The 18,664-nt window shown below is 35.5% G+C and overlaps 1 protein-coding gene across 1 annotated transcript in view; it reads left to right on the forward strand.

Moving 5' to 3' along the window:
* Nucleotides 1-18,664, forward strand: part of LOC127659837 (sorbin and SH3 domain-containing protein 2-like) — a 59,219-nt gene that overhangs the window by 7,341 nt on the left and 33,214 nt on the right. Inside the window, exons 3-8 of the mRNA XM_052149789.1 lie at nt 10,844-10,897; nt 12,977-13,072; nt 14,922-14,948; nt 15,356-15,477; nt 16,487-16,759; nt 18,174-18,527. Of these exons, the coding sequence (XP_052005749.1) occupies nt 10,844-10,897; nt 12,977-13,072; nt 14,922-14,948; nt 15,356-15,477; nt 16,487-16,759; nt 18,174-18,527 (926 nt within the window). The remainder of the gene's footprint in view (nt 1-10,843; nt 10,898-12,976; nt 13,073-14,921; nt 14,949-15,355; nt 15,478-16,486; nt 16,760-18,173; nt 18,528-18,664) is intronic.

Below are 18,664 nucleotides of genomic sequence, written 5' to 3' on the forward strand. Positions count from 1 at the left end.
CTGACAACATTCATTAATATCAGCTAAATTCCATTTCCCCCTGTAATGTAAGGCATCCATTGATTAACTGTCCATCATAACACTAAAGTCCTTTCAACGTGACCTTATGTTCTTTTTCCTAATTTTAATTTAATAAAAATGGACATCTGTGCACTTTGATGATTTTTGCTCGAGAATGTTTGAGACATAATTGAAGCAGTATTCATTTGGTGCAAAATCATCACAGTACGATAAAAAAAAGACATCTTAAGGTAGGCACGCTAGCAGACTTTCAGCCAGCTCCTGTTTTTGTTACGGGGGAGGGCTCCTTTGTGACTGTGGTATTTTTAACTTTGTATAATAAAGGAGTGCCCAGTCCCTGTTTCCTGAAATTGAACTCTTGTCATGCTTGTAAAGAAACCCACGGTATATACCTGTTGAATGGGGCAACTGTTGAATAGTGTGAATCAAAATGTATAATTCCTTTAGATCTGCACAGAAATGTAGTGTGAGCCAATTAGTTGTCCTCTAAAAACATATACAGATCAAAAACTTAGATAGTTTTGACCAGTGTTGATATAATGCTAAAGATTTTCTAGTAGAATGCAAAACATTGCCTAGGCCCCTTTAACCTCTCTTTGATATCAGGTAGCTGTTTAAAACAGATTGTTTTTAATTATGGCTACTAGTTAGGATGTCAACCAGTTTGATACCATACACATGGTGATATCATGTCAGAGGTCTTCTCGTAGGACTGTTAGCTCTCATATTCTTAGCAGTCTGTCACTTTCAAAGCCCTCCAAAGGTTAAACACCTAATTAGCAGATGGATCTTCTAACCCAGGGGAGTGCTTCTCAGAGGAATGGGTCCAACTTTCTTTGTAAATGTCAGCCCATTTAGATATTTGTCAGATTGCTTCAAGAAGAAGTTGCTGGCATGCTGAGTGCTGGCTGCTTATCTTGGCTCTCTGGTTTGGGTCAGTATTTCTGTTGCTGGACATTGTGTGTATACATTATAAAGCCCTCTAAAAGCATCCCTTTCTTTAAAGATCACAGGGCTTCTTACTTGAAGATGAAAAAAAAGAAAAAAAATTCTGTTGTTTTGAAATACTTTTAATGTGATAGCTGTGATATTTATGTCTATATACATCAGCTCATGTATGCTTCATCAGACTAAACATTAAAATGGCAGAGCATGCTGAAGACCATAGATGGCAACTATACCAAAAAAGGAAAGGTGCCAGTGTGTTGTTGGACATTCTCTGGGATGTCTAATATGATGAAACTGACATGAGAAGTAATACGGATATGCTAACCATATCTCATTATTTCATTCATAGTCTTGTTGTTTTCCAAAGTAGTAATAATGTGCCTGAATATTTTCAGCACATGATTTACAGTCTGTTTGGTTTAATCGCATCCTTCCTCATGTCTATGGAACCAAAAATGCCCCCCTTTGATACTGCACAGTCTCTATTAAAAGAGTTAAATATATACGTATTCAGGGCTCAAATACATAAGATGCAATGTAGATAAGTGCTATTATACAAGAGTGTAAGGACTTTACATCAAGAAGGAAGGAGGACATGGGGATCCAGGTTTCTTCAGTCACCGGTAACTCTTTTCATTGCCAACTTTTCTAGTTTACAGCTTCACAATAATTCATCAGCTTCACAATAACTCGTCAGCTTTACAATAACTCATTAGCTTCACAAACAGATTTCTGGACCCAGGCTCTCTCTCTCTCTGCTGGGGGTGTGGCTGCTTATATGCCACTGTCCCCATGCTCACTGGAATTAGAGACAAGTGTTAGACATAATCTAGTTTAGGTGCTCGACCACGCCCCCGCTGCCACAAAGAGTATGAAAACTATTGGCACTAAACATAGGGCAATATTCTGAAAAGGTATTTTATTTAGCCTGATTTACGAGACAATGGCAGTATTTTTGCAAACCAAAATTATGTACTTCATTACACATTTTGCTGCAGTTTCCCAGTGAAATGTCCTGCAGGGGTGCCAAAAGTGAGTGAAATTTTTCCGTAATCAGACAAGGTTTTAAGGTGAATATTAGATGTTTGTTTTAATGAGTAAAACATACATTCCTAACCTAAAACTTTACCCTAAACATAACCAATTGTCAGGGTTGGGGAGTAACGGAATACATGTAACGGGAATACTTATTTAAAATACAAAATATAAGTAACTCTATTCCTCTACAGTTACTATTTAAATCAATGGTATTTGGAATACAGATACATTCAAAAAGTATTTTGATTACTGAAGAGATTACTTTGCATTTTATTGTAATTTAATTGTATCATTTAATATTTAGTCCTTTCAGATGGAAAGCATTTATTCATATAAATAATGTGATCTAAAGAGCATTTGAGCAGCGGTGAAACACTTTCTTATGACGTGTTACATTCATATGAGTAGACAGTGAAGTAAGTTTGGAGCAGAAGAAATAGTCAGCTTATGCTAAGCTAAAATGCTATTTCTAACCATTTTACATGCACGTTACCAGGCACGATCATATTTGTTTATCAAGAAAATTCACGTTGGATCATAATACATTTTTTCTAGTAAGACCTTTGATAATAGGGCAAAAATCATATTCTTGATAATAATTTTTGTATTGTTGTCCTGTAAAAGTATCTAAAAATCCTTAAAACTAGATCAATTTGATTGATCTTGTTTTAGAAACAACACTGAAAAAGATATTTAGGTTTTTCAGAGCATGTATTTTTAATGTGTATTTTGTCTTACTGTACTGGAAGAGTTTTTATAGTCAAAATAAGTGAAAAAAATCTACCAGTGCTGAAGAAGTATTCCAAAGTATTTAGAATACGTTACTGACCTTGAGTAATCAACGAAATACATTACAAATTACATTTTACAGCATGTATTCTGTAATCTGTAGTGGAATATATTTCAAAAGTACCTCCCAACCCTGCCAATAGTTTTCAAAAAGATAAATGAGAGGTGAACAAAACAGATTTTACAACTTTTAACCAACACCTAAACCTAACCGATAGTGTTTTAAAAGCAAATTCGACATGAAAATCACATTTACTGGAGCAACCGTCATACCTTGTCGCTTCTATGGCACTTTCGCTCCGAGCATCCTTGGCTGGGCTCGAGGCTTGGTCCACGAGTCCAACACTCTACCAGGTGAGCAACTGCGCAAACTAGTTAGAATTACTGTGTAAATGTAGGTGGGTCTTTAATACATACAAGTGTTAAATTGTACTGTATCGTTTTTCAAATGATGCATTAGACTAACATTTTTAATAGTGCTGTCAGTTGATTAAAATGTTTAATCGCTATAAATCGCATAATTTTTCATTAGCAATTAACAATTAATTGCAGATATTGAAAGAAATTAAATGAAATTGTATTATATATAGGCTTTACTTCTTTTCTTGTCAAAATACATTTATTTCCTTTTTAGGAAAGAAAGCAAAACAATATGTAACAATATAATACTTTATTAACATTTCCCAAACAAAGCCTTCCTTAGTATAAACAAAGAAATATGAAATAAAATAGGACCAATTCAAGTAACATTAAACGTTTCCCAAACGTTTCTAAGTGGGAGTTTGATTAATTGAAAGAACTAGTCCCCTCATAGTTTGCATATTCATTGCAATAAGCATTAAATCTCTTAAACTCTCATCCTCCACAATTTTAATCACCCGGCAGAATGTGTTTTCTAAATTTTCTGAATTCAGTTTGCTAAATTGTTGTTATAGTAGCATTAATTCAATGAGACTAGTTTGATTTTATTCACTGGGACGGAGATGTTTCCTTAACATTGTGCTTGTGTACAATGTCCTGTACTTTCTATGATGCTAGACATAGAAATTACCTGTACACTTTTATTTTGATTAAGTAATTAATTTATTGTGTAAATCCTCATAAGCTGCTGCAAGGGAATATAAAAGCAATGTTTTATCACGAAATATTTTGTCCTTGAGGATGAGAATGGAGCAAGGTAACATCTCACTTCTTTTGATTATGATACACAATAGTCTGATTGCCTACTTAAGAGGTTTTTAAATCCTTTGCATAGCTAATTATAGGCTTCCTAAAAAGAGTCTTATCTGACATTTTTGCAGACAGCATTTTACCGTAGTCCAAGCTTCCTTGCTTTGGCATGCTTTAAATTCAATAATGGAAAAAATAAAAAACATCATTTTACACTGTCCTTTCAACAACAAAATAAGGTTTAGTGAATGGTTGCACATAACTGTTAATCAGAAAGTCACTGGTTCGATCCCCACGGCCACCACCATTTTGTCCTTGAGCAAGGCACTTAACTCCAGGTGGCTCTGGGGGGGATTGTCCCTGTAATAAGTGCACTGTAAGTCGCTTTGGATAAATGCGTCTGCCAAATGCATAAATGTAAATGTTATTCAAAGCAACTCACATTTAAAGAATATATTTATCAGTATGTGTGTTTCCTGAGAATCAAAACCATGACCATGCTCTACCAGCTGAGCCACTGGAACACTGAAGCAATGTTACGATATCAGTGTCAACTTTGCTTTGAGCATTGGGACGCACTGTACATTTGGCTGAACATTTTGTATGTTGTGCCAATGTTTTTCTTTTTTTACATTAATTATGAAGCTCTTAAACTTTAAAGCGTTTGTGTTTGTGTGGAGCTCTCGAACTACTGCTGTTTATGTGTTAAGTGGTTGACTTAGATTTTGCAGATCACTGTTTTGACCGTACAGCCCCTCACAGACACCTTCTTATTCCACCAGCTTGAACACACAGGGACACCCATGTTTTGGCTTATGTCCCCATATTCTTCACTTACAGACTCCCAGCTGGGGCCCATATCTAACTTCTCAAACCCTCATAGGTGCCAATGAACCTTTCATTGACACACGTGCTGAATCACAAGGGGCTCTTTTAATTCAATCCCTTCTCTTGTGGTGAGATCATGTGCTATGCACTTTGCACAGTCATTTAACCTCTGTGGGGAACATGTAGACTCGCAGTCCCCAATCAGGAATGGCCCTTGCCATATTTGGATTGTGAGCCACAGTTGCATGTACCAAAAGTTTCAGCATGATCGGTTTCGAAAATAGCAGTTGTTTAATGATCATGCGCACAGTTCGAGCCTGCTATTCATAAAAACTTATTGGATCATGTATTAGCCGACAATGTTGTTATATAGCAGCAATGTTTCAAATGTTTTTTGGGGTACATAATTATATTTGGAGCAGTTATCAACATAATTTTAGGCTTTTGTGTATTGTTTGTTCTTCTAATTTCAATGCAACCATCTTTCTTATTTCAAAAGATAATAGAGCTGTCAATTGATAAAAAAATGTAAACTAATAAATACATTTATTTTTTGGGTGATTAAGCAATGGTTCATGGTACATTACATAAAAAAATATAATCATAAACATTGTATATTTACTTTATACTTTGTCTCAAGGAACTTGCATGAAATTGGTTAGCCATCGTTTATTTTAATTATTTACTTATGTACATGTTAAAATGTTTTTGTTTTTTCAGATATAGTTAATTAGACAAATATTTACAGGTATAAATCTCTGATACAAGTATATGTACTCATGCTATAAGATCACTGGACATGATGTAATTACAGTTTTTCTAAATTGATTTAATACATTTCTCAACTATAGTCAATGCTCTCAAATGATTCACACAGCCAACAAAACAGACACTCAATATTGCAGAACAATTCAATTTAACAGCATAATAAAGCAACGTATTCTTGTCTGATAACGCATTGATTAAAACTAAATATTTACATCAAATCTATAGAAATGTTCTCTGTTGAATTAATAACATTTTCAGCAATAGACACATAACTCTACTATTGAAATAACACATTTATCATAAAAATCCACAAAAAATATATGTTTCCACATATTTTCAAACATTTTCTCTACCTTTCCAGTTGTTCCTGTTCCTGCTCTTCCTCTGGAAAGAGGATGAGGAAGTATGCTGTATAAAAAATAAAATAAGATAGCAGTCCTGCTATATTGTATGGACCGACGTAAAACAGCACAGTACTGTAAATCACAGATGGTGATTGTGGGCAGTGATTGTGGCATGCAGACCAATTCCATTTCTTCCTCTTTTTTTGTTGTTGTTGTTGATATTGAAGTCATTGTATATCTGCTCGCATTAGGTTAAACTCTGTGTGTCAGAGTGACCGTGATTGATAACTTGATCAATTAGAGGGACTCTCAGATTATTTAAACAGCTTCTGTGTCTTCTTTATTCTTCTACCCTGCTGTCCTCTTTCACTCTGCTTATCGTCATTACACATCTCCATTTGGTCTTTCCTCCACTCTTTCAATGCTCACCCCTGAAAGAGTTGAAAAAATCCTTCTGTGATGGTTTACAAGCTCTCTCATTGAAGGAGGAAGTGGGAGCCGGATAAACAATTTAACGTCTTTATTTCCCATGCTTTCTCAGTCTTACACACACTTCTGGAGTTTCAGCCGAACATTCAACACACTCACAGGCCGCTTGTTTGTCGCTCTCTCTCCCCTCTGTCAGTATGGACTTTTCTTTTATCCCCCTGAGCTCTCACTGCAAACACAAACAGCTATTAGAGATAATTTCCCACAAGTGTCAGTCCTTACAGTTCTTCCTATTGTGGCCTCGCTCTCCACAGACTTCGCTGGGCCGTGCCCCATCACCACACCATCCTCTTTTCGAATCACCTTATCCTTCTATTTTCTCTTCCTTTACCCACTCTACCTCTTCTAAATTTGCAACTCTTCTTATTCATCCTCATTGTTTGTTTGCTCTGAACTTGGACCATAGTTTTTACAGGCAGGAAAGGCAGGAGCCTTCATGTAATCATTAAATTGTGGTACAGGACATCTATTTCAAGACATTCATAACTCATTTTTTAGCAGGTAGGACTTCACCGTTGATGAGCGTCAGCAGAATCTGTTGATATTAAAAGGAAATCTAATTACTGTTATCACATTATGTTCAGAGTAGTATCCAGAACATAAAATAGATGTCATCTGTAGAAGAATATTTATCATTCAGTCAGAAAATTTCAGCTTTTTTTTTTTTTTTAAGACATTTTTTGATTATGCTCTAAAACTTGTTGCTGAAATAACATCACTCAAACAATTACGAAACCTATGTTATTTATATTTGGATAACTCTAATTTTAGAAAAATAATCTTAACTGATTGTGTCATAAACACTTCTGGATTAGCAGTCTTTCTGGCCTCCAGCTACAATTTTAACTATGTAACTTGCATGTACAGTCTCTGCATAGATAAAGTATACCTGTATATTTTAATAGGTTTGCATAAACTGCATTAAAAGCATCCATAAATCTGCTTTAAAGATAGCAAAATATAGCCTCTTAAAACATGTACCTGTCTGGCCTTTGTGCTATGAATACTTCATTATAAACAAACAGAGTCAATTTTTTCTAAAGGATATTTCACCCAAAAATGTAATTGATTTCATAATTTACTTACCCTCATGCCATTCCAGATGTGTATGACCTTCTTTCTTCTGCTGAACACAAAGATTTTTTGAAAAATATCAGCTCTGTTATTCCATACAATGCAAGTGAAGGGTGACCAGAACTTTGAAGTTCCAAAAAGAGCTGCATAAAAGTGATCCATATTACTCCAGTGGTTAAATTAATATCTTCAGACGTGATATGATATGAAACAGATTAATATTTAAGTCCATTTTTACTACAAATCTCCACTTTAACTTTCAAATTCTTCTTTTTTGTTGATTTGCATTCTTTGTGCATATCAACACCTTCTGGGCAGGGAGGAGAATTTATAGTAAAAAAGGACTTAAATATTTATCTGTTACTTACCCATACGTGTCATTAAGAGGATATAGATTTAACCACTGGAGTCATATGGATTACTTGTAGGCTGCCTTTATGTGCTTTTTGGACCTTCAAAGTTCTGTCTAACATTCACTTACAGACCACAAATCTTTGTTTGTGTTCAGTAGAAGAAGAAAGTCATACACACCAGGGATGGAGAATTTCATTTATGGGTGTGCTATCTCTTTAAGACTGAATACATGAATGCATTTAGTTATCTGGTAGCCCTTGACCATGGACTAAATTGACAACATTGCTCTTTTTTTTTCTTTTTCTTGTCCTGGTACTTAAACAGTGCTTTTGGAGATGCATGACTTGGTTTCATCTCTAATTTTAGGCATTTAGGTTCTAGAGGTGAGAATAAATGCAGAAGTTTGGCCAATCTATCTATAAATAAGCCATTAAAACAGAACAACACTGATCACTATTGGACATGACATGTACAAGGCTGGGTATCCTGACAAGGTTGCAAATTACGCTCTTAAGATCATCTTGACTTATGCTGTATACTATTTTACATTAGAGCAATGCCCTGTTCACGTTTTTGTGCAATTATTTTAGTATTTATTTTTGTACTTATTTATTTTGATGCAATGTCTTATATTATTATTATTAAGTATATGTCACCCCTCTTATTGCATTTTGTTGATTATGCTTACTAAGAAGTTGCCCTTCATAAAGTTAAACCCTATATTATACCTATATTTAAATTTTTTTAATTCTCAAATATACAATTTACAATGGCTTTAGAATAATCAAAATGCAGTCAAATGCATTCATATATATATATATATATATATATATATATATTGCATTCTGTGAAAGCCTGGGAAAAGAATACATGTAAGTTGCATGTAATGGACTTATAAGTGATGTGGGGTTCTCAATTTAAAAAGCTTTTTTACATCAGCATATTACTTGGATATCAATATTGGAATTGAGATTAAGAAATTAAGTACTACATAGGTGCTGCTACTAACATTCTACTTAGTGCTTCGGGAAACCCAGCCAAAGTGTGTATTTTACAAACTGTCAATGCTTAAGTGGAGTGGTGTCATGGTGGATCTTTGTATTTGACGAGCACATTAAAATATTGGCGGTATGGTAATGAGTCGGCTTATTGTCTTGGCTGGCCAAATTTCCTCAGATAGAACGATTCCTAATGTTACGATAGATAAATAAATGACCAGTGTGGGCTCTGCTCATGAATATAAATGGGGAACTATGACCGAGTCTTAGGCTTGTGTCCAGCTCATTTCCCCTCCAGCTGTTCTGTCGCCACAAGTCTGCACCCTTGAAATCCAATATCATAAACTTTTCCTCATTCACTGCTGATGTCATTACAACTTGTGATTTACCCCAGTCCAGTGGTGTCACAACAAATGTGTCCCCTATGTTTTTAACCAGATTTACTGGCTGTAGTGTCTGAAGATTTACACAGCAAGGTGTAGTACTGTTTGGCTTAATGTTTAATAAGGGTTTAAGATTAATGTATGTTTACTATTGATTACTAAAAAATTATAATTGATTAAGAACAACAACACCTATTTTTCAAGTCTGTTGATTCTTAATTATTATAATGTAGAACATTAAAACTAATACTTAACCCAAAAATTACAATTTTGTCATCATTTACTGACTTTCATGTCTTTCCAAACCTGGATGTTTTGCTGTATTCAGTGGAATACAAAAAGAGATGTTTAGTAAAATATTGACACTCGTCTTTTCTAAACAGTGAAAGTGCATGATGACCAGGGGATGCCAAGTTCCAAAAATGCAGAAAAGCACCATAAATAGTTTTTTTCTCACCATAGACAGTTTATTCCAAGTATTCTGTAGCCATACAATGAAAATTAAAGTGAAATGTTTAAAATGTAAGTCATTATTTCCTCAGTGATTAATCTTGCAGCTGCTCTCAAAGCTCATTTACGTTCACATATATTCAAATATTGCACATCAAGATGTGTCATGCAAGGTTTTTGTCATTTTTGGAGTTTGACCCACTGGTCACCATTCACTTTCATTGTATGGAAAAGAGGAGCATGAACATCCTGCATAATATCTCTTTTTGTGTTCCACAAAAAAAGAACTTCATAGGGGTTTGGAATGACATGGTGGTGAGTAAATGATGACAGAATTATCATATTACTTAAGCTATACCTTTAAAATGTAATAGACAAAACTTTAGAATAGCAAATTTTAATGCCTCTCACTTGTTGTGACCTGTAAATGCATGTCATACTATTTCCAAATGATCCTCTTAGGTGAAGCATTTGTTGATGTTTGAACAACAGGGTGGTCTACATTTGTGACAAAATATACACGTGCCAGTCATGGCACTCTGAAAGGGCATGTGTGTAGCACATAAGAGTACATTATATGGTGTCACCTATGTCGCATATATTTGCACCGCTCTGCCCCTGCCAAAGAGTTAAGTAATGTAATTAAATGACAGTGTTCCTTTCATAGCCCATCCTTGAAATATTCAGCTCATGCTAAAATAAGTGAGATATTTTCGGAAAAGGGTCACATGGACTGTTAATCCATCACTGAAAAATTAGTAATCTAGGTCAAACTAAACTTGGGTTTCATTTGTTACAATAGCCGCCCAAGCAGTGTACGACTGCTGTATATTGCTTGTGAAGAACTCAAAAAGTTGTTAAGCTCTAACACACCAAACGTGGCAATGAATAAGATCTGAGAATGTGTCTGGATATATGTGTATCTATGGTGTGTATTTTGATACTGTGCTGCGTGTTTCCTTGCTGAAACGCCAGGCTTGTATCACCTTTCTCACCAGGGCCTCATGTCCCGAGAGCGATGTTAACCAGCCACATTAGACACTTGCTAGCATGCTGTTGCGCCATGCAGAGATTGGACGCCAATACCACACCACCTGCATACATACATGCTGTACACATGGATAAATCAGTGTTCTATTGACCTAGGAACAAGGGTTGCCGATTGATTCTCAATTATATGCTCTTACAGGACTGTGCAAAATCAAGAGACCACTACAAGGAGAGATCATCAACATGCACACAGGCAAGATAAAATCTTTTTAATTTCTCATAGTTTAAATAATTCAAGTAAAATCATCTACACTAAGAAAAATTACCACGGTATTACCATATTGTTTGGCCAAGGTAATATAATGGTTTTCAACCATGGTAGACATATGATAATCATTCAGTACCATGGAGTATATCAAACTGCCCTTTTATTTCTATCTGATACCATAATTTTACATTGTTAAAATAACTGAAGACAAATCATCTACATTACCAAATAGTACTATGGTACTATTGTAATACTATGGATTGTTGGAAATGTTCCCTGTGAATGCCATGGTATATGAATATGATAATCATACTTTATAGTGTTACTGTATATATCAAAGTACTATGGTATTACAATATGATACAGTCACTGTAATATGAAAGTACTATAACACTATTTTATAAGGGAGTAGTTAGACCATTAGCATACCAGCCACAACAAACTAAAGAATTCTCACAAAATTGACTTTAAATAAGATTTATGAAGCAGAAACGAGTCCATGAAAAAGTGTCTGACCGTATACCCACACAGCCCTAACACAAGCAGACCCGACAGGACTTGTTTTTGTAGTACAGAGCATGTGATTTTGTATTTATCTCAGGGATTCTAGGAAAGGCAGTGCAGGGGGTGTTTCTTGGCTGACTTTCTCTGAGAACTCTGTCTTTTCAGAGTCGGACAACGACTCCAGCATCCAAACTGCCTTATTGACATCCAGAAGTGTTGCAGTCAGTGTCTCATTGGGAAACCGCCAGGCTACGTCTGGCAACACCCCACCCTGCTTATCTGAAAGACAGTGTTGTACTCTTTTTAAGTTTATGTTCTGCTTGGATTGAGGCAACCTTGGTTGCCAGAATTTCTAAGAAATATTTTAGGCCAATATACTATTGTAGTTTCTTCCACAGATTGTGTTATGAAGGTATTCATTGCCAACCATGCACCCCCACCTCACCCATGTCAAGGAATTAAGCTGTACATTGCAAGATCTCACCCAGAAATTATAATTCTCTCATCATTTACTAATCCTCGTGCCATCTCAAACTCGTATGCCTTTCTTTCTTCTGCGGAATACAAATGGATGGAGATATGAAGTGAATATATGCAATGTCAAGATTTATAGTGAAAAAACAGTTACATTTTGGTGTGTTCTCACCCAAAACCAACCGTATTGCTTCAGAAGACATGGATTAAACCACACTAATCATATGGATTAACTTAATGTTGCCTTTATTTCCTTTTGGAGTTTGGAGGACTTGGAACCTATTGCCTTGCATTGTATGAATATATTAACATCATATCTCCATCAAAATAACTTTGTTTGTGTTCCACTGAAGAAATAAAGTCATACAAGTTAGAGACGGCACAAGTGTGAGTAAATGATGAGAACATTTTTATGTTTGGGTGAACTATTCCTTCAAGACTAAAAGCACATTTACTAATTTACTATATAGTCAACTTTGTTTATTGACTCTGTAACACCTTTTCATTGGCACCCTGTCTAATGAGAACACTGGGCTTGTGTGTTGTGCAGCAGCTTATCACTGTCAGCAATGGGCACAAATAAGTGCTAACAAATGATAACAGCATTTTAGGGCTCTCAGTCAGTGACAATTATGTGCATTCTCTTGTTATGCCACTGTAACCTGCTCATTACATTGTGTTCATAGTTATTGTCATGTTGCAGCCTACATTTCATGTTATATTTTATGCGCAAGAGAAGTTAAATATTTCATAAAGTATACAGGTCTAGCTTACAAAATGCTTATACTATGCTCTGTTTTATTTTAACGATAAACGCAGGTCAAATAATCTATATGATTTTTTGATAACCTCTGCAATAGATCATACATCTGTCCGTTCAGTTATATACAAAGCATGTTGTCACTCAAATCCAGTGTTTGCATGCATAATAATTTTTAAAGCATATTTATGTTGCTGAAGACTTGTGTTACATTACCCTGCTTGCATGTACTGTATGTAACTCACATTATCACACACTTCTTGCCCTGCAGCTTTGTTGATGCATGTGCATTTATGTGTCTGTACATACTGCTCCACTTTTCACAGACAGTGGAGGATATGTCCGCAAAAGCACCATGCTTTCACTCACTCTAACCCCTATGAAGAGAATCCAGAGCTCACCAAACCTATACACATTCACAGGTACAGGAAACTCAATTCATTCTTCAGCTCCAGTGGTTTATATAAATCCACGTATAACTTGAACTCAGACAGAGAGATTCAAGTAAACGTTCAACCAAAAATGTAAATGGATAGCTCAGCTCTGTAGGTCCATACAATGCAAGTATATTGTGACCAGACCTTTCAAGCTTCAAAAATAACATAATCCATACAGTCCAGTGGTTTAATATGCATTATGTCTTCTGAAGCGATGCAATCACTTTGCATGAGAAACAAATAAAACAATTATTATTATTTTATTTAATTTTTAAGATTATGAAAGTGAAAGTGGAGATTTATTGTAAAAAATATATATATATTGCTCTGTTTCTCACCCAAACCTATAATTTAGCTTCTAAAGATAGATTTAACCACTCAAGTCTTATGGATTACTCTTATGATGCCTTTATGTGTTTTTGGAGCTTGAAAGGTCTGGTCACCATTCACCTTCATTGTATGGATCTACAGAGCTGAGATTTTCTTCTAAAAATATTTGTTTGTGTTCTGCATAATGATAGTCATGCACATCTGGGATGGGATGAGGGTGAGTAAATGATGAGATAATTATAATTTTCAGTATTGGGTGAACTATACCTATAAATTCTGTCATAATTTACCCACCCTCATGTCATTTAAAAATAAATATGATTTTCTTTCTTTTGTGAAACACAAAAAGTATTTGCTACTTGCACAAAAAGTATGAGATGCTTCTCATCTCATACTTTCACTCTCACAAGCAGCTCTGTAAGGAATGCAGGAACGCTCCTCTCCTTTGCTTAAAAGGAAAAAGCAGCTCACAGTGTTCAGATTGTTGCCATAGTTGTACACTTCCATGGCAACAATTGTTTACTTCAGGCTTTTTTCTCCATCTCCTCTCAGCAATGTTTCCTCTGGGGGTGACCCTTTTTGTTTGAGCGGTCTCACAGACTATATGACCTCACACACATATTCTCCATTGTTTAATTACACAGCGGGTGGGCGAGGAGCTGTAGGAGTGAGCTAACAGGAAAAAAAATACACATGCCATTCAGGATGAAGTTTGAGCACTGTTCATTTACTGCTGTTAATGAGCAAGGGTTATTTTGTGACATTAAACTCAAAATAAATAAACTTAACAGTTGTGTTAGCCTTTCGACTCTAGTCAAGTTTTTATTTAAGACAGAAGTGCGTGTTTTTGAAATGAGCACTTAGTTTTGAGTGTTAGTGTTATTCGACTGCCACATTTCTTTTGTAAAATGTATAAAAAAGGGGAAACCTCCTCACTTCACCTGTCCAATTTTTTGCAAATAGTTATTGAAAGATATGACACAAAAACAATACATACTGTATACACTGTTTATATACTGTATAGATACACACTGTATATATATATATATATATATATATATATATATATATATATATAATCACATGCTCAGACAGAGTTTATTAAAAGTAACAATTTAATTCTAAGGATTGGAAGGAAGAAAATAGAAACAGGTTTTTAAACGTTGAATGACTGTTTAGCTGTTTTGACTTTACCAACATTATAAGTAGACCTCAAGGGAAAAAAAAGAACAATAATAAAAAAGAAATGTGTATGATATGACCATTTTAAATGCAAAAGCAGTGGTTTGGAATAAATTAAGAATGAAATGTAGTGCACTTGAGCCACACAGTCCCCTAAAAGCATTATACATGAGCATTATACTTTCAAACAAATCTATGGAGGAGTCATATGACCTCTACTTTGTGAATATATTATACATCATTTGCATTAATATACTGTGCAAAGTGGATCCCTTGCTACTGGTAAACGTTTTTTTTTCTTCTCTTTTTCACCTGTGCATAGACACTGAATCAGAGCCAAAAGATTCAGGTAAGCAACATTCTTTTTTTTTCTATTATTGCATGGCTCTATGGAATATTGGATTGAGGTCAACAGAGACTTTTTTGTTCTGCAGAACACAAAAGGAGATTTTTGGTAGAATGACAGACTCCGCCACCATTCACTTTCATTGTAATGAAAATCCTGCTTAACATCTCCATTTGTGTTTCACAGAAGAAAGGAAGTCATATGTTTGGAACTACATGAGATTAAGTAAATGATGAAAGAATTTTCATTTTTGGGTGAACTATCCCTTTAACTAAGAAATTATGATTGTAATTATTACTATTTTATGGTTAAATAATTGGTTATCCTCTTAGCAGATGAGTATAAAGCAAGGTTTAGAAGAGGCAAATGTTATGCTCATACATTCAGGTGCTTTGTTTTTGTCTTGTTAGATTTGTGGTCCAGCAGTACCAGTGATGATCTGAGAAACGGTGACTTGTGCTCTTCCTCTCTGGCAGCTAAAGGCTACAGAAGTGTCAAACTCAACTTTCAGGATAAAAAGTCTCCCAAACCAGTAAGTTCTGCTATGTTTAATTCACTCATTTGTTTTTCATATCCTTTCTGGAGCTTTTCCTTCCACAGGAAATGCCATTGGAAGTCCATTTGACAGGTTTTATTAATGACATTGTAACTGTACCCGTCACACCCTTTTCTAGCATACTGGCCAATTTGAAAGCTAAGAGCAAAGAAAATCTTTTAACTACTTTTAAAAACTTGGCCTATTATGGCTTTTAGTCCATTTATATTAGCTTTAATGAAATCTATATACTAATGCACTTCTTAAAGTTGACAAAATTAACTTTACACAGATATACAACATATTGAAATTTTACAGTTTTTCTCTTCCAGGAAAACAAACTATTTGTTAAACTTCTCCTTTATAAATATTGATGACTCATCTTGCACTTAACAGATTTTTATCCAATCAAAATGCTCTCTAGCATTACAGTAGAATGCCCCCATATGCACCTGAAACCAACTAACAAGTAGCAAATCACGTTTTATGGCTGTAACTAAAGCCTGTTGGCCTTTTTTTTTTCCTTTGGGGGAGCTCTTTGACACGTTCCCCAAAAACGTCTTGTGTCAATAGGAAAATATATTAATATAGGACAGAAAACTGCACTCGTCAAACCATTTTATGGGGTCTTTAAAACCGCATTGGACATTATAAATATGTGTTTATTAAAAAAAAGAGTTATATACAATTAACTTCTATAGATTCTAATATTATTTTAATCTACCTTCTCTCCTTCATTATTGAAATAAGTTTGTGTTCTCGTGATCAATTGATCAGCTCTTGAGACCTCTCAGTTGCACCCTGTTGAAGGCAATACAGCAAAATATTGCAATCATGATACATTTCCACAAGATAAAGGCCAACTGATTATTCTGAGAGTTCATTCCCCATTTAAACCATGTTCGCATACTCTTATTTAGTGAGAGTCTGACTGCAGAATAACTTTAGAGATCACTCAAGATCTGACCCACACTCTAATATCCCAAAACCCACTTTCCTTAATCAGGCACAAGCGCATAGTATCCATTCCCACAGACTGCTGTCCACCGAGAGCCAAATATTGTCTTCACAAGAAAAGGAGCCCTACCTGCACCCTCCGTTTAGGCAGATGGAGAAACATGTAGCTTCCTTCTCCATCCTCATTAACCCCAGGCCTTCGATATCAACGCGACACACCCAGGTGCTGTCTTTGAGACCCCCTACACCTCCTAAAAGGATGGGCCTCTTGAATAGCAGCTCACAGCCCTGCCTTCCACTTCCATCTGCAGCTCCGCCAGTGGTATATGTTATGGATTTTATAATGACTAATGTGGAATAATGTTCATTAGCTTAATAACACCCTCCCTTACATTTCCATGCTGTGCCTAAGCAAACATGACTAATCCTATTTCTCCATTTTTGCTAATGCACATTGAGGATTTCAAGGTCAGACAATGTATATGGTAAATCCTTTTTTTTGTTATTAGAAAACATAAATTACAATGTTTTGGCATTTGAGTTGTCATTATGTAACATTTAATTTTTGTTTTTCTAGTGACAGACCAATATATTGTCCAAGCTAATTAATCAGCCTATACTGTAGTTAGCTATTTTAAGATGATCAGTGTCCACCGTTAACCATTCCTGTTTGGTCAATCAACAGAAGGCTTTGTTTTCCTTTTTGCTATTTTTTTTTTCTTGCCATTTTTGTGAATTTTGTATAAACATTGTGTTTTTACACATCTAATTTTTCTCTCTAATCTCAATTTATTGCATTATTTTTGTATGTCTCTTTTGCTATTATTATATTGTATTAGATCAGAATTACATATTGTCATTTTTAGCCATTAAAAACTCACATCAGCTGACCACTAGTTTTTATTCCTCACGAGCCCTTTTAAAACCTTGCATATCACTAATGTTCATGTGAATTTAACAAATTTTCACTGTTGCTTTCACGTAGGGCTGCAAGATTATGACAAATTATTTTTGTTGATGATTTCTCTTGATATTGTAATTGCTATTATTTAATTAATTGTAATTCATAGAATTTACATTAAAATACTTGTTTTGTGAGGGGTATCTGCATTCTGTATTTTTTTAAGCAGGCTACACATTCAAAGTACACCAAGAACTGTTACTGATTTTTTTTGCTGTCAGTTTATTGTATTACTGCTTATTGATTATCAGTAAATCAAGACGCATTGGCACTATTAGCAGCATGACAAAAAAAACAGTTATTTTGATTTTTTTATTAAGTTACACAGTTACTTGTCCCACATGTCTGTAATTGGATAACATGCTCAACTGCTTCAAAAAACAGTTTGTAAATAGAAAGAGGGGGGTGGACCTAAAAAGAATGCTCTAATTGACACTTTTCATGATTTGTAAATTGAAGCGATTGTAATTTCGATTATTTGTGCAGCCCTTCTTTAATGCAGGTACATGACAAAGAGCAAACCTTTATAAAACTAGAATTTGTTGTCACTTTGTTTTAATCTCTATGCAGTTCTGAACTTTATGTTCAAGGCCATTTTCAAGAATTTGAAGAAGCATTGTGAATTTTTTTTATTGTATTTCTGTAATGCATCCACTTTTTCATCACCTCATCACGTTAACACAAAGCCGCCATCTGCGTCAAATCACTGCTGCTTTTACACAAGCTGTGCCAACTGCTGAGTCTCATGTGTGCCAATCTCCTCTCTGTCATTCAGCCTGAGGTGCCAACCCTTCTCAAACAAACCTATCCTGGAACAGCTTTGACTTTACCACCACCCCCTAACCGGCCACGAATCTCCCCTGATTTCACCATCTTCAGAGCACCAGACCTTCTGCCCACGGCCCCATCTCCAGGCCCTCCTTCTCCCGGCGGCTCGGAGCCTCTGCTGGGGCAGAGTCGCTGCTCTTCTCGCACTCACAGCGAAGCATCCACAGCAGTGCTGGAGGAGTTGAGGGCGTGTGGACTAAGCCAAGAGGGAGGCTCTCGTACCCCCTCTCCAACCCTCAGCCAGATGAGTGCGGTCACAGACTGCATTGGGCTACACTCCTCTGCAGTTAGTACTGCTAATGTAACTATTTTCCAGCAGTTCAACACTTTAATGTCCTGTTCTCTTCCTCTGTCCTACATTCTTTAAAGGGGTCATATTCTATAATTTTGTAGCAATTTATGGTAGTGTAACTCCGCCTATAATCCCTGCTGAAAGAC

Source organism: Xyrauchen texanus, chromosome 19 (genome assembly GCF_025860055.1).
Source record: "Xyrauchen texanus isolate HMW12.3.18 chromosome 19, RBS_HiC_50CHRs, whole genome shotgun sequence".
Taxonomy (NCBI): domain Eukaryota; kingdom Metazoa; phylum Chordata; class Actinopteri; order Cypriniformes; family Catostomidae; genus Xyrauchen; species Xyrauchen texanus.